The sequence below is a fragment of the Ahaetulla prasina genome, chromosome 1 (genome assembly GCF_028640845.1).
Source record: "Ahaetulla prasina isolate Xishuangbanna chromosome 1, ASM2864084v1, whole genome shotgun sequence".
Lineage (NCBI taxonomy): Eukaryota > Metazoa > Chordata > Lepidosauria > Squamata > Colubridae > Ahaetulla > Ahaetulla prasina.
This window is the reverse complement of record NC_080539.1, coordinates 214,297,533-214,314,206: the sequence shown is the minus strand read 5'-3', so window position 1 is coordinate 214,314,206 and position 16,674 is coordinate 214,297,533. Positions and strand designations below refer to the sequence as shown.

General features: G+C 46.6%; 1 protein-coding gene across 1 annotated transcript; it reads left to right on the top strand.

Annotated features, from left to right (window-relative positions):
- The first annotated feature begins 9,857 nt into the window (after nt 1-9,857).
- Nucleotides 9,858-11,842, top strand: HOXD13 (homeobox D13). The gene is made up of 2 exons (XM_058164980.1): nt 9,858-10,569; nt 11,592-11,842. Exons 1-2 carry the CDS (start codon nt 9,858-9,860, stop codon nt 11,840-11,842), a joined length of 963 nt encoding a protein of 320 aa, XP_058020963.1.
- The last annotated feature ends 4,832 nt before the right edge of the window (nt 11,843-16,674 follow it).

The window sequence follows — 16,674 nt, the reverse complement described above, 5'->3', positions numbered from 1 at the left end:
TGTAACTGGATGTTGGGTAGTGTCTCAATGCCCTCTGATTAATTATCTCCCCCTTTCGCAATTTTTTTTAAAAAAAATATCCTTAAGCTTCTCACTTGAAATCTTATCTAGTCAGTTTTGGTTTGAACGCTCATCACGCTAGTTTACAACTTGCAAAAGATGGATACACGTGCACGCGCGGAAACACTCACGCTCACGCACACACACAGAGAGAGACTTGCCTGTAGAAATTATCAATCATCCAGGCCCTGGTTGTCCCAAGGTGCTTTTTTTTTTGTTTACATTTATATCCCGCCCTTCTCCGAAGACTCATGGCGGCTTACATTGTGTAAGGCAATAGTCTCATTCTATTTGTATATTTATATACAAAGTCAACTTATTGCCCCCCCAATAATCTGGGTCCTCATTTTACCAACCTTATAAAGGATGGAAGGCTGAGTCAACCTTGGGCCTGGCGGGACTAGAACCTGCAGTAATTGCAGGCAGCTGTGTTTAATAACAGGCTTCTTACAGCCTGAGCCACACCGCGGCCCTTTTCAGGAGGCAACTGGCCTTTCTTGTTTTGTTTTGTTTTTTTTCAAAGGAAAACCAAAGTCCAGTTGCCTCCTGAAAAAAAAGCACCTTTGGGACGCTCATACTTGCCATTCGGAAGCACATTTTCAAGAGGCCATTTTAGTAGACAAAAGGTAGAAATCGTATTTTTCTGGCTGTCTTGTTGAAAGGAATTGTAGGTGGTTGAATGTTCGATCCCTCCCCCCCCCAATCCCTTCAAGTATTGGTGTTCCCTCCCCCGGGGTGGGGGGATTTTCTAAGGGACCGTCCCCTCTGACAGAACCGAAGGGGCTGCCCTGTTTGTACTTTTCTTGGGTTTATGCTCCTCCGCTGAAAGGATGGAAGGCGGGTTTCAAGCGGATCTAAATCTCCCCCAGTTTTTAAGAAACTCCGAGGGCTCCTAGGCAGAAGGTTGAGCAAATATTTGCTTCCCAGCTTTACGGCGGGTTCTTTGAGGTGAACTGAGGAGCGTTTCTGCTAAGACAGGTAATAAACAATGGCGTCCTCTCTGGAGCTCCCTGAAGAAGCTCGTCGTAGAAGTCCTGGCGGTGTTTACATCTGTCTAGACCCTCGAGAGCCAGACGTTACATTGGGATGAACTTGGTTTCACCGCGGGTGTCAGCCAGAACAAGAAGGGTCAAAAGGAGGGTCAACTCGCTCGTGTTGCTCTCTGGGGTGGGAGGAGGGCTAGGGAGTTTCTCTCTCTGTCTGTCAGTCTCTCTCTGCCTCTCTCTCTCTTTCTTTCACTCTCTGTCTCTGTCTCTCTCTGCCTCTCTGCTTCTTCTCTCTTTCAATCTCTGTCTCTGTCTCTGTGTGTGTGTGTGTGTGTGTGTGTGTGTGTGTGTGTGTGTGTGTGTGTGCCTCTCTGTCTCTGCCTCTCTCTCTCTCTGTCTCTCTCTCTGTCTCTTTCTTTCACTCTGTCTCTGTCTCTGTCTCCCTCCCTCCCTCCCCCCCCCTCTCTCTCTCTCTCTCTCACACACACACACACACACACACAGAGCTGCTTGCAAAGGGGGAAAAATCCACTCTTCTTTTGACTGATGATGTGGGGTATCCAGAATGCCTGGGAATGCTAATATTCAATTTTAACTTTCTGGAAACGTTTCCTTCCTTTTCCATAACAACATGCATTAGATTTACTGTTTGTTTGGTGGTTGTGGTTGTTTTTTGTTTGGTTTTTTTTTTGTTTGTTTGTTTCAAAAAGGGAACCAAGCAAGCAAACAATAATTCCAGAAAGTTGGGGCAGAGTTGTTTGGATGCCTATCAAAGTTTAGTTCAATCATTGAACGTGTTGATATCATTCTTTCACAGCTGTAACCAAATAAGGCCGTCTAAGTTTGTAGTTGCTTAGAGAAAACAATACTGGGTATGTATACCTGCATACACAAACATACACAGTATTATTTTAATCAGTCACCGTTAACAAGGGCCATCCCAATAAGCATATGATTTTCTCTCTCTCTCTTTCTTTCTCCCCACACACTTCATGTATCTGGGGGGAAAGCTGTGCTTTGTATGTCCAAACAATCCAACGTAAAACAAATCCTGTTTGTTTGTTTTTCTAACAGGCCACTTGTAAGAAAATGCCCCAGACAAATTGCACAGAATTGAAATGAAATTCAAGAAGATCTTGTTTCTTTTGGTGCTTGGCTTCTTTCTTTAGGGATTCACAGCCTTTGAAGATTTCTGGCTTGTTTATCTTTTCTGTCCTGCTATTTCCTAAAGAAGAGCAAGGCCACAGTGGTTGTATTGACCCACTGGAACAGGGGTCTCCAACCTTGGCAACTTTAAGCCTGGAGGACTTCAACTCCCAGCTTTGCTGGCTGGGGAGTTCTGGGAGTTGAAGTCCACCAGGCTTAAAGTTGCCAAGGTTGGGGACCCCTGCACTGGAAGATTGATTTATTTTTTTGAGAACTCTCTCCCTCTCCCTCCCCTCCCCCCCACCCTGCCTCCCCCCCACCCTCTGCAATTAGAATAATTTCAATTTAGATATTTGAAGGCTTCAAATCTCTCGCTGCCATCCCAGGTCAGAATCTGGCAGAATTTTTTTATTTATTTATTTTGATTTATTTGATTTATTTGATTTTTATTTATTTTATTTATTTGATTTTTATACCGCCCTTCTCCCAAAGGACTCAGGGCGGTGTACAGGCAAAAATAAAACAGATAATACAATATACAATTTAAAAAGCAGATTAAAAAACTTATTTTAAAATTAGCCTGATAGGTTAAAATATACTAGACTAAAAAACCCCATTTAAAATTAATTAATAAAAATTTAAAATTAATAAAATTCAATTCAAGCCAGCCCCGCGCGAATAAAAAGATGTGTCTTCAGTTCGCGACGGAAAGTCCGAAGGTCAGGTATTTGGCGTAAACCCGGGGGAAGCTCGTTCCAGAGTGTGGGAGCCCCCACAGAGAAGGCCCTTCCCCTGGGGGCCGCCAGCCGACATTGTTTGGCAGACGGCACCCTGAGAAGTCCCTCTCTGTGAGAGCGTACGGGTCAGTGGGAGGCATGTGGTAACAGCAGGCAGTGTCCCGTAAGTACCCAGGCCCTAAGCCATGGAGCGCTTTAAAGGTCATAACCAACACTTTAAAGTGCACTCGAAAGGCCACAGGTAGCCAGTGCAGTCTGCGCAGGAGCGGTGTTACGTGGGAGCTACGCGTAGCTCCCTCTATCTATCAAATCTATTTATATGATTTCTATAGCTGCCCATTTCACCCAAAAAAAAAAAAAAATTGAATCTACCATTTATCAGCCTCCTGGATTTCCACAGGAAAACCTGTAGGGCCACCTAGTGGCAAAGCCTGGATACTGCGCATCGATTAGACCCAATAGAATAGATAGAAGGCATCCGCCTTCAAAGGGGCATGCATTTCCCTGGTCCCAGAGCAGGCGTGGCTGGCTCTCCCACCAGCGAGGGAGAAATGGTTGAACTCACATACATCTCATTCATCCTGTTGGGCTGCCTCAGGCCTCAAGGAACACAGTGCGGTTTTAACTCATTGCCATTCTTTTTTTTATTATTTGCATTTATATCCCGCCCTTCTCCGAAGACTCAGGGCGGCTTACACTACGTCAAGCAATAGTCTTCATCCATTTGTATATTATATACAAAGTCAATGTTTTATTGCCCCCAACAATCTGGGTCCTCATTTTACCTACCTTATAAAGGATGGAAGGCTGAGTCAACCTTGGGCCTGGTGGGACTTGAACCTGCAGTAATTGCAAGCAGCTGTGTTAATAACAGACTGTCTTAGCAGTCTGAGCCACCAGAGGCCCTTATTCTTAACTGATAAGGTATTTGTAATCACACATGTAACCTGCATCTGCATAACCAACCTAACTTTTATTTTCTATGTATTTATTTGATTTATACAGCTGCCTATCTCATCTGTCTATGACTCTATGTGGCTTAAAATAAAACAAATAACAATACAAAAATTGAAATATAAAACAAGAAATAAAAACCCATAGCAGCCGGGTACCATATAATCATCCTTGCAACCCAGAGATGGGCTCTAATTTCCGACCCTTCATCCCAGTGGTGAAATCCAATTTTTTTTTACTACAGGTTCTGTGGGCGAGGCTTGGTGGGCATGGCAGGGGAAGGATACTGCAAAATTTCCATGCCCACCCCAGTCCTGAGGGAAGGATATTGCAAAATCTCCACCCAACTCTGGGTCCAGCCAGAGGTAGTGTTTGCTGGTTCTCCAAACTACTCAAAATTTCCGCTACCGGGTTCTCCAGAACCTGTCAGAACCAGCTGGATTTCACGCCTGCTTCATCCCCACCTACCTTCCTGCCATCCCACTTTCAATCCTACATGGGTCTAGGCAGCTCACAGAAACCTGTGCCTTTTAATAAAATAGTTGGAAAAGACAATTAAAAATCTTCCAGATTCTTAATCTTTCGTTCCACTAAAATGTACAATCAAGAAAACATTCAGATCAACAGGAAATTCAGAGGCAGAAGGGCTTCGGAATCATCTAATAAGAAATCTAAAATACCGTTCACTAGATAAGCTTTGGCTACACAGTAAAATCAGTAAACATTGTTAGCATTATGGTGTTTGAGGTGTCCTGATAAGGTTATAATATTACACCTCTTTGGAAGGAACCTGCTCCAAAATAGGTACCTTTGCTGTTTGCTGACACTTCTTCTATTTCAGGGAAGAATAAGATCCACCTGAATCAAAACCCAGCACAGGAAAAGAGGCTGAAACAAGTAAACTTTGGATACTTCATTTGGATGGATAAGCAGAAGAGCAATTCTCAAATAAAGGGAAAATGTGACCTTACTGTATTTAATAAAATAATATGAAACACTGTGTGGCTAAAAGGCCTTTCCAGGGGTAGGCTGTGAAGACTTGGCATTTAAACCACTCCAACAGTGTTTAAGTTAAGCATTTTTACTCCTCTATCCAATTCAACAGAAGTCACTAAGTCAATTAATTGTCATGTTTAACAGGGAATCTTGAGGGAATCTTGAAAGGGAGTAAAATCTTTTGTGAAGAACCTTGACTGCTCTGCCTAGGCAGGTTTCATTCTGGAACTGATAAGCCATTCCTCCTGACCTCAGTCTATTGGCATTAGATCTCGTGGAGTTCTCTCTGATTTAACTCAGTGGAATGACTTCAAATGGACGAGCAATGGATCTCACTGTATCTCATTCTGCAAGTGTTAACTAGGTATTTTGGCACACAGTTAACAGACACAGCGACCCATGAATGGTTCAAGAAGTGAAGCAGCATCCACCTATTCATGCCATCTGACTGACAGATCTACCACTTAAATCACAGTGGAGTCCTGTGAGGAAGCACAAGCTCTGGACTTTAAAAAATGGAAAAGAAGAGGAAGAAGAAAATGAACCAGAGAAAGAAGGGGGAGAAAAGAAGAGGAGGAGGAGGGGAGGGGGAGAAAAGAGGAGGACGAGAAGAGTGGTCAAAGAATATCAGGATTAGCAAAATAAGTATTTGTGCAGCTATTGCTAATATTTTAAAAATATTCAGTATCTTCAAGCAGTCCTCCTTCAATAGGACATTGGAGACCAAACACTGAAAATAAATGAAGAGGTTTCTCCCAAAGAAAAGTCAGTGAATTGAAATGATAATCTGTTCAGAGAGTTCTTGCATCCCTAAATGGTACCATTTCCAACTGTTTGAAAACACCTCAGCATAAAGGCAACACTCTGAAGCTTAGTCTTTGCATTTTAAGATGTGGTTAAAAGAGATATGGGGGAAAATGTAGAGGTTTGGGAAAGGTTTAAAAATGAATTTATTTTGGAAATGGCCTTTTGAGGCTATTAAGTTACGACATTTTGACCATTTGTCTCAGTGCCAAGGAGAAGAAAGAAAAAAAAAAGTTCCACAAGGGCGGAGTCGGGAGAAAAAAGGTGCTTTTTCAAAGTGGGCAATCTGGTTGGGCAGGTTGGGCTTGGCAAATCCTTATTTTATGTCCTTTTCTCCTGCCCTTGTTTGCTGAAATTCATAGGGCAAAGTGAACTCCCATATTCCATAATGGCAGCTTGTGACGATGCTGTTCAGAAAACATCGCTCATCTGGAACAGGGTCCCCCCAAAATCAGAGCCACAGGTCTGGCACAAATGCAGAAAGTAGCTTAGAGTGAATCTTGAATTTTGATTCTCCAGTGCTGAGAGCATGCAGCGGGGTTTTCTGTTTCTTTTGTTTTATTTCTCTGTACCTCTCAGCCACCCCTCCAAAAAGAAAACCACCCCTTTGAAGGTTATATAATTCAGTACAGAAGAGATGCTCCCAGGAGTGAAATCCAGCAAGTTCTGACAGGTTCTGGAGAACCAGTAGCGGAAATTTTGAGCAGTTTGGAGAACCAGTAGCAGAACTTTTGAGTAGTTCAGAGAACCAGCAAATACCACCTCTGGCTGGCCCCAGAGTGGGGTGGGAACAGAGATTTTGCAATATCCTTCCCCTGCCACACCCACCAAGCCACGCCCACAGAACTGGTAGTAAAAAAAAATGGATTTCACCACTGGATGCTCCCTACATAATGGATTGTTGCTGCAACCTTTGGATTTGGGAAAAAAATTGTTTGATTTCAGAATGGTTTATTCCCTGATTAGGAAATGCAGGGGATGGCTGCCAAAAATAAGTAGAGCTTTGACTGCAATTCTTAGCTTAGTTCACCCTTCCTATTGCCCTTTTCGCCATCACAGAAGGAGATGCTTCAGGGATGTTTTTATCCTTACACACAAATGCAGCCTTCTTGCAAGATTCAGCATGAATGTCCCAAAGCTGGGAGCTTACTTTCCATTCTGAGATTTACTTTATGTCAAGACTGTTTCCAAATGAGGGATATAGCTGAAGTCTGTACAATAAAGGACAACAGAAAAGGTGGGATACAGCTGAGTTGAAATACACACACACACACACACACACACACACACACACACCCTAATTACTTGCTGCCTTACACAAACAAATCTGAGCAAGATTTAAAGAGGAGGGAAAGCAAAGATCTTGATCAAATGGAGTAACTTTATTACAGTCCTCAGGCCCAAAAAACCCGGAGATAAAAATTTAAAAGTCACTGAATATACAGTAGGTAGATAGGATATATAGAATGTAAACGCACAGGGATAAAAGTGCGATAATGATGTAATAAATTTAACATAAACTGCAAGTTACGTAGGGTCTTAGTTAGTTTTGCTCTATTGGCTTCAAGAGTGGATTAGGAATAATTTGTAGAAAGTTAAAATAAGCACTCGGGACTAACAATGGTGGATTTCTGTGTGCGTAGTTGTATATATTGCCAACCTCTGGCCGCCGTGCCTTTCTGTAAAACCACCCAGAGTCACCAGGAAGGCTGCGAACATGAGCCCAAAGAGGGGTTTTATCCAACAGAAAAGGGTTTACTGCTTTCCTGACTACTCGGGGTCGTTTGCAGCGGGTTGCTTTGTTCGGTCGCACCGCTATTGGGATTCGGAGCAAACACAGGATTCATTTGCTGGCTAGCATCAAACAGGCTTTTCCGATTTAATTCGCCTGCTTTCTTCCTTCAAGGGGAGAAAAAACAGCCTTTCCCATTGCAGAGATGCTAAAGGGATTTGAAAGGCACTTTAACCGATAGTATGGGAGGAAAAAACCCCTAGCTTCACGGACGTTGTCGTCCCTTCCTTCTTTTTCTTCTCTGCCCAACTACTTACATTATGAACAATTAAGTGCGCCGTCATATAAGACGAAATCCCTTGCCCCGGATTCATAGTATTCTTCAGGCCCAAAGTTCACCCCAAGCTAAGAGCCTTCCGGAACGTAATGGACTACGGCTCCTTGCAAAATTTCAATTTTGATGAACATTTTAATTGGTCGCGCCTAGGGCGGGGGGGGGGGGACCAGCTAGCCAAAGGCTGCTGTGAGATCTGTGCTAGCAACTCTTGTTCTGGCGGCTTCCGTGAAAAGTTTCCTTCCCAACGTTGGAGATCCCGGCCAAGCCAGAAAGACATGCGGGGGGGGGGGGAGTGGTGGAATATCTGGAGTTAAGTGGGCAGAGCAACCCTTGGCTGTTTTAAAGCCATTCATGCGGTCAGAAGAACTCAGAATATGAAAGTTAATTGGGAAGTCAATTCCATGAAAAATTGCATGCAACAGGAGTTCCCGTTCTCTCTAGTTTTGGGTGCAGGGGAATTTTTTTTCCCCACCTAAACGGCTGAAGTGAACGGCGACTCGCTGACTTTTGCTGCCTTCTTAAACTTCCATGTTTATAGCAATAGGCATAGCACTTAGACTTGTATACCGCTTCACAGTGCTTTTACAGCCCTCTCTAAGCGGTTTACAGAGCCAGCATTTTGCCCCCAACAATCTGGGTCCTCAAACGAAGACGCTTAGGCTCTTCGGAACTTTACTAGGGGTGCAGAAAGTGGCATGTGTATCTCTCAGATCTTTCGGTCCATGGAAACGGATGGAGGCGTTCCGGGATGTTTATTTTGGGCGCCCCTGATTCTTAGCGAGTGCACCGGTTATACGATTACAGGCAGACACCGACCAACCTATTTTTCCCCCCTCTCGTCTCGCACGTGCCTATGCAGAATCTTAATCCTTACTGCGGCTGCCGGCAGTCGAATACAAAGCAACCAGGGAAACCGATGAGACCTGGGGGGAAAAATTAGTTCAAAAAAAGTAAACGAAGTGCTTCGAGCGTGAGCTGGGCACGTAAATGTGTCGAGTCGGAGAAAGGAGAACTCAAAAGAAATGCCGCCGCCGCCGCCGACCTTGGAAAACAAGAATAATTCTGCAGGTTGCCCTGCTACGTCCAGTTTCTTAACAGATTTTTTTTGTTACGTAACAGGGGATCACATGAATCAACTAAAACATTCTGCTCATTTCAGTCAAATTCTGGAGACCTCTTGCTCCTGCTCCCGCCCAAGGCCAAAGGTTAATCTCAGCGGAGGGGGGGGGGAGGCGATGGAGCAAGCCTCTGGAGAGCCGCGGGCCTAAAGACGGAAGCCTGTTGATTCTGGGCCCGTCCCTTCCTCTAGATGAACTATTAGAAATCTACGCCGCTCCCAAGTCTTTGTGAAAAAGCGAGACCAGGCAAGGTCCGTGTTTGGGGGGGGGGGGGAGGAGAGAGAGAGGAGAGAGAACACGTACATATGTAAATATGTCTACGTGTAGAGCTGTATCTTCGTGTTTCCGTTTTTATTACCTTCTGTTTCTTTCCCTTCCCTTTTTCCTTTTTCCCCTCCCTTCCCTGCCTTGCCTTGTCTTTTTTCCCTCTTTTCGTTTCCTTTCCTCTGATCCTTTCCTTTTTCCCTCCCCTCCTTTCTTTCTTTTCCTTTTTCCTTTCCCTTTTCCCTCCCCGCCTTTCTTTTCTTTTCTTTTCCTTTCCTTTCCTTCCTTTCCTTTCCCAACTTTCCTTGCCTTGAAAGAACTCAAGCGAAGTCCCAAACGAAGTTGGAAAAGGGAGGGGAGGGGAGGGGAGGGGAGAAGAGGGATCGGCGGCTCAACTCCCCCCCCTCCCGCCCCGCAGACAGAGACACGTGCACCTCCTGGCCAATGAGGCCCCGGACGAGCTCCTTGGACGGCCGGGTGGGATGCTTCCCCCCCTCCCAGTGTGGCCTTAGTTTTTATAAACCATCCCGGGCGCTTGGCGAGGGAGGCCGCCGCTCTGCCGCTCATTCGCTCCGCGTCCCGTCCGACTCGCACGCCATGAGCGCCTGTAGGCCTTCCCCTGAGGGCCAAGCCGGGGAGGAAGAGGACCAGCAGCGGCGGCGGCGACGGAGGCAGCTGGAGCGAAGCTGCTTCGCGCAGGAAGCCTGAGCCGAGCATCGGGAGATGGAAGCGCTGCGCGGAGAGCCCGGGGCAGGCGGCGGGGGCTGCTCGCAGAGCCGAAACTTTCTCTCCCCTCCCATCTTCGGGTCGTCGCCGTCGGGTTCGACGAGATCGGGCTTCGTCTACGAGCGCTCTGGCCCGGGGACCGTGGCGCGCTCTACGCCGTCCTCTTCCTCTGAGACGCCGTCCTCGTCTAAGGACTGCACCGCTGGATTTCCTATTGCTGCGGGGGCTGCACCACCCTCGGCCACAACGGCCGCCGCCGCCCTGGGCTATCCTCCAGGTTACCCCCCCTTTGGCCACGGTTACTACAGCTGCCGCATGGCGCACGGCGTGGGGCTCCAGCAGAACGCCGCGCTGAAAGCGGCACCGCACGCCGCCTTCCCGGTGGAGAAGTACATGGACGTGGCCGGCCTGGGGGGCGCGACCACGACCTCGGGCGTCGGCAGCGACCCTTCCTCGCGGGCCAAGGAGGTCTCTTTCTACCAGAGCTATGCGGCGGCCACCGCCGGCCCCTACCAGCACGTGCCCCCCGGCTACCTGGACGTGGTCTCTAGTTTTGGACCGGCGGCTCCTTCGGGGGAACCCCGGCACGATACCTACATCTCCATGGAGGGCTACCAGTCCTGGACTTTGGCTAACGGCTGGAACGGACAGGTGTACTGCTCTAAGGACCAGGCCCCGGGCTCCCACTTCTGGAAGTCTTCCTTCCCAGGTAGGCGCGCCCAGGCAGCCGGGAAGAAGCCTTGGGGCTCCCAGTAAAAAGTCATGGCAGGGCCGTTCAAAACTAGGCGGTAGGTTGCAGGCTTGGCCCCGATTTGAGAAGTGCAGGGCTTCGCTTGATGTCTGGTAGCTTCCTGATACTATGGACGGATGATGCGAATGCTAGTCTTGAGGTCTGAAGGGCTTCGGGTGAGAAACGGCTGTCTAGCACGTTAGGAAGGAAGGAAGGAAAGTTGGTTCGTGTATCGGCTGCCGCGTCCAGCTGCGAGTTGGATTGTTTTTACTATTCAGTTTTCCTGTAGAACTTTAAAACCAGGCGCTACCGTGTTCCCCATCGAGTTCAGCGCAGAAGGCCCAAGAAGCAATGACTGCCTGGCCGAAATCTGCAAAGATTCTCTGCTCCCTGTAGCTGGCGGAAATGTTCGGCCAGGCCTAAAAACAGAGATTCCAGCCTGGTCCCATATAGTCCTCGGTCCGTTCCCGTTAATGATTTGTGGCGTCAGAGCGTTCCTAAATTACAAGCGAAATAATCGCCTGTGGGGAATAAGAAGGAACTGAGTACTTCTCCCCCTCCCCCTCTGAGCTAGATCCCCCACAGTTCGGGCAGTTATTTAAACTTAGGTCTGGAGCAGCGCTGTGGCCCGATCCTGCACTGACGTCCTCTGAAGTTACCCTAAGCGCCTTACGGACATCCAAGTCACGGTTGTCCCAAAAATGCTTTTTCAAAAGTTCAAAACTGCACTTTGGGGTTGTTTGTTGTTGCTGTTTTGAAGACGTTTCTCTTCTCATCCAAGAGGAAGAAACTTCGTGGATGAGAAGCGAAACGTCTTCAAAAAAAAAAGACAGAAATTGTCCCAGAGCGCGCTGTAAATGTGCCAGGCACCTGGGGTGGGGGTGGGGACTTCTGTTCGGAGACCTCCAAAAGGAAGAAGAGCGTCCAAAAGTCTCCCTAACTAACTAAACTAAAAATGTCCCCTTTCCTGCTCACTTGTTGCCCTTCTTCTTCTCCGGCAGGGGAAGTTGCACTAAACCAGCCAGACCTGTGCGTGTACCGGCGTGGGCGGAAGAAGCGGGTGCCTTACACCAAGCTGCAGCTGAAGGAGCTGGAGAGCGAATACGCCCTGAATAAATTCATTAACAAGGACAAGCGGAGGCGGATTTCGGCGGCCACCAACCTCTCCGAAAGGCAGGTCACCATCTGGTTCCAGAACCGCAGAGTCAAAGACAAGAAGATCGTCTCCAAGCTGAAGGACACCGTGACTTGATCCGAGGAGGCTCTATAGAGGGAGGCTGGCTGGGAGCATCTTCCGTTCCAAAAGGAAAAAAAAAAGACTCTTGGAAAGACTTGAAATATATTTAAGGTCTCCTTTGTCTGGGGAAGCGCTTTTGATCATGTTTGCAACTTCTGGATTGAAATGGAATGCTGCAAGTTTTTAACGCTCTGGTTTAATCCCTTGGTCTTTCTCCATTGCTCCATACTTTGTTAGGGTTTATTCTTTTGTTTTTGTTTTTCTTGTCTCCTTCCCCCTCCCCCTCCCCCTCCCCATCCCAAAGGGCAGTAAGTAGCAGGCATCTGCAGTCACACACTTTTCACCAATGGCTATCGGGCTAAGAACATTCAGGTGCTAAAAGGATTGTGGGAGAGAGAGATGTGTGAGCACACAAACATGTTCACTAGGTGCCTGTGCCTGTATACTTTCCTCTGGTCCACCACCCCTATTTAATAACAATCAGAATAGATAGAACAAGGGAGGTCCTGTTTCTCTGAGCCTTGACTAGGTGGTCAGTTCAAATCCCTAGTACAGGTCTTCTGCATGAGCAGGGGGCTGGACTAGATCGGGGGTCTCCAAACCTTGGCAACTTTAAGACTTGTGGACTTCAACTCCCAGAATCCTGGGAGTTGAATTCTGAGAGTTGAAGTCCACAAGTCTTAAAATTGCCAAGGTTGGAGACCCCTGGACTAGATGACCTCCAAGGTCCCTTCCAACCCTGTTACTGTTATAAACTGTTAAACTCTGATTGAGATGCCATGGCTTAAAATCAATGAAGCCCCCGACCCCCATTTGTGACCAATCTCGGGCTGTAATGGAGCGTAACTTCAATGGGACTTTGGGCCTGACCAACAACCTTTTCCAACCCTGGTCCCAACTGAGATTCCTTCTAAACCAATGGCATTGGAGTTTCAAAACTTTAAAAGCCAATTGTGCCTATATGTTTTAGCTATATAAAGATGTGTGTAAATCAATGTGTATTGTAATATAAATATTGTATGCCCTGTTATCTTCATCACAATCACAGTTGCCTTCATTCACCCTTCTGGGCACTGGGGGGAAATTCATTGTCCAGAAGGTTGAACGCCACTGATAGCTTTTGTTACTAAGTGAAACGGGTGTTAGTGAAAGAAGCAATAAATGCTAAACAGCTACAAGAGACTTGAGCAACTGGTCTTAAGAGTTGGTGTTTTATTTCACTCGCCTGCCTATCTTCTCAGAGGGTACTCTTTATTGAGAGTTAGAAGAGATGGTGACAGCTTTGGTTGCAGATGGAAATGGAAGTTCTTCGCTCCAGATTCAAGGCAGCTAGCGGAACAAGGAACTGCCCTTTCAAAGAGACAAAAAATAGGACCCCTTCCATGCAGGCATACAGGGCCCTTAACTAAGAGGGTTGTCAGCTTGCAGCTTCTTAATTCCGTAACTGGAGGAGCATAGCATGCTCTCTGGCCTGGCAGTGGTAATCCATTTTCCTGGAAGGAATGGGAAAACTCATTCTATATTATTATTTATTTATTAAATTGATACACCACCTATCTCACTAGCCAAGTTCAATGGAGGCCTTTGATCAGTCGGTAGATGCCTAGTGGAAAATCTTGTGAGTGCTATGCCAATGAGAGAGCAAGAATCGGAATGCCCTGAAGGTGAACCCATTGATCCAGCTTGAGAACATGCAGGGCAGCCAAAATCCTGACCCTTTGGGGCTCCAGCTGGCTCTAACCTACCAAAACGGTCACAGGTGTGCATGTATAGACTCCACTACTAAAATCCATTTGTCCCCCCCCCAAAAAAAGGCTTTATCCTAATCTCTCTTTTCGTATGAATATTGCTGTACTATTTCACACATAAAACTGATTTAATTGCTGTTTTCCTTTCCTTTTCATCCCTCTGACAACATAGTGAGTTCTTAACAAGTTTCCCCTTAGAGTCTTAGACTTCAAAGCTTGGCGGGAAAGCAACATACAAAGTTATGATGGTAACTGATAACTCTCCCCCCACTCCCCCAGCTCAGAAAAGCTGATAGGGCTTTCAGTCCTTCACACAGTTTGCTCAGAGTAAGGACAAATTATATTCAAATGGTGCTTCCTTCCGAGAAGACGGTATGCATATAAATTTAATACTAAAACAAAACATTGTCTCTTTTTCTGAGTCCAACCCTCTTTGCAGGGGTGGTGTTGTGGGTAAAAGAGGAAGGGGCATTAGGTACTCGTCACCTTGAGTTATATATAAAAATAATAAAAGCAGGATAAAAATAAATAAAAATGATCTCTGTCCAGCTGTTCAAAATTCATACAGGGGTAAAGCTGGGAGGTGGCAACTCCCCCAGCACTTCAAATTTAAAGCCAGATGGAAGAAGTGAGCGCTAAAGAGATTCTGTTTTCACCTTTCCTTTAAATAAACATTGAGCTGACTCCAGCCTTGGGGTTCAGCCCCTTGTTCTTAACTTGGTGGGTTCACCAGGACGATTCCAGGACATTCTCAAAGGCTCCTCGTCGTTTGGCAGTATGAGAATCTGGCCAATATTTTCTCCTTTGGTCTTCCCAATCTTCATCTTTAGAAAGTGGAAGAACGACCTGTCCTGATTCGCTTTTCATTCTTTCTTCAACTTTGCTCTTCCCTAGATTAAAATATTTCTCTTTAGTTTAAAAACACCCATTAAAAGGTTAGGTTCCCGAAAAGCCTCCCGGGCATAGAGAAGCCTGAAGAATAAAAACAAGAATCGCGAAGGTAGCTGTACAAATAAAGTTAGAGAGAGGTGAATTTAATAGAGCGAACAAAAATATAACAGGAGGCGGAGGAAAGAATGAATAAAGGATGATTATAATATAGCACGTTTTATTATCCCATTCTATTCCTATTAACACATATAATAAATATTACATCACAGAAAAATCAAACAATGTCTGTCGGGGATTCAGCTGAGATTCATTAGGAGCTTTCTTTCAAGTCTTATTTTGGTTGGAGCAACTCCATACCAGCAGTAAGAATTAATGTGTGGATAAATATTAGGGAAAGTAAGTAGCTGCACAATTATGGTTTTGTTTCTCCGCGCTACCCACCCTTCGCAGCCTTCTGAAATATATTATAGTGTATTTTTTGTACAGTCCAAAGCTGTGACTTTTCACAACAGCTTTCTAATTTTTCTTCTAAACACAGAACTCTCTCTCTCTCTCTCTCCCCCTCCCTCCCTCTCTCTCTCTCACACACACACACACAATGGCAGTCACATCCGATTTTAGCTTTTCTCCCTCTCTCTTTCTTCCACGTTTTGGTTAGCTCTGACCACAGCTATGTAGAACAAAGCTTCGCTGGGTTTTACTTTCACTTTGCGGAATAGTTCCCGCACTCTTTCCACCCCCCCTCCTGCAGAGCAGGGAGGGAAGAGCGCCCTTGGCCCGCCCCAAAGACTCACTGAAACTGAATTGCAAGTTATTTCCAAGAGCCTAGGTACAGATATCCTTGCAAAGGTTCCCAAGAAAGAGCAAGCGAAGAACAAACCTAAAAAGAAGGGAGAAGGGAGGGAGCGAGGGAGGAAGGGAAGAGAGATAGGAAGATAGAAAGATAGAAAGATGAAAAGAAAGGAGGGAGGAGATAGAGAGAGAGAAAGAGAGAGAGAGAGAAAGAAAAAAAGAAAAATAATTCCGCGGGCGAAGGGACTTTGAACTGAGAGCGGGTCAAACGGCAGGCCAGCCTCTCCCGCAGCCGGATAAAAGGAACGAAAGCGGGAAGAGGCAGAGGAGCAAGGTGGCTGCGCGAGTACTTCAGCCCTTCTCCAGCCTGGGCCCAGCTGAAGCTGCGGGAAGAAAGGAAAGGCCGCTCCACCAGTTGCCTGGGCCGCTTGATTCCCCTGACAATACCTGGCATAAGATCTAACCGGGGGGGGGGGTGTGCGGCAGCCAGAAGAGCAAATGGAAGAGCTACGGGAATTTCTCCCCCCCCCTCCCCGCGCCAAGTCCCTCCATCTTTCCTCCCATTGTTTGATTCTTTAAGCCGCAGTTGCTAGGATTTGAAATCGGGTCGAGGTCGAATTGATCTCGAGTAATCCCGCGTTTTGTGCAAGCATCTCACGGCCCTCTTTCTCCCCCCTCCCCGAAAAATAGCCATTCGCTTGTGAAGCCGCGCGTTTCCCCGAGATTCAGTCAGACAAAGGCGGCGTCGCGGTCAGAGGACCAGATTCTGTGGGAGCAATGGATGGAATCATAGTGCCATCTGCTGGACGAACCGCGGTATAGCTCACTTGGAAACCAGGAGAAATCCCCCCCTCGCCCCAGCTCGGTTCCAGAAACGGGCTCTTATAATTCTGTTCTGTAATTGAAAGAATCGGCCCACCCACTGAAAGGGGGAACACGAAGTTAGGAATTCCTTATCTGGAAGGGGGAAATTTGCTTTCCTTGCGCAGGTCTTGTCGGGGGAAAAAAAAAATCACTGGAAAGAAAACAGCCGCTCAGGGTCAAACTTCGAGTCAAGGCAAACCGAGGTGGCCGAGCCCTGTAATATCGAATGCTTTTATTCATTTGTATGGCTTTTTGGAGTAGGACACATGCCCCTGCAATCACTGAGAATTTGTTCGGAGCAGGTATGACCAGAACTGAGATGGCTATATAAGAATCAGCCACCAGAGTTTTCCTTTAAAAGAGGAAGCAGCACACCAGGGGGGGTTCAGAAGCGTGAAGGCGTCAGTGGAAGCTGGCGATGGTCGTGTGTATGTGTGTCAGAAAAAGAGGAAGGAAGAGACGGAGAGTTTGTGGGCACCTGCACATGAGAACGTAACAAATGAGCAGGTACACATTTATCGCACCTAAAAAGCACGCGCTTACACCAGTGGT

Excerpts from the sequence above, each read along its gene's own strand:
- HOXD13 (XM_058164980.1), top strand. The coding sequence starts at position 9,858 with ATGGAAGCGCTGCGCGGAGAGCCCGGGGCAGGCGGCGGGGGCTGCTCG. Across the intron at positions 10,570-11,591 it reads CTGGAAGTCTTCCTTCCCAG|GGGAAGTTGCACTAAACCAG; the intron begins GTAGGCGCGCCC and ends CTTCTCCGGCAG.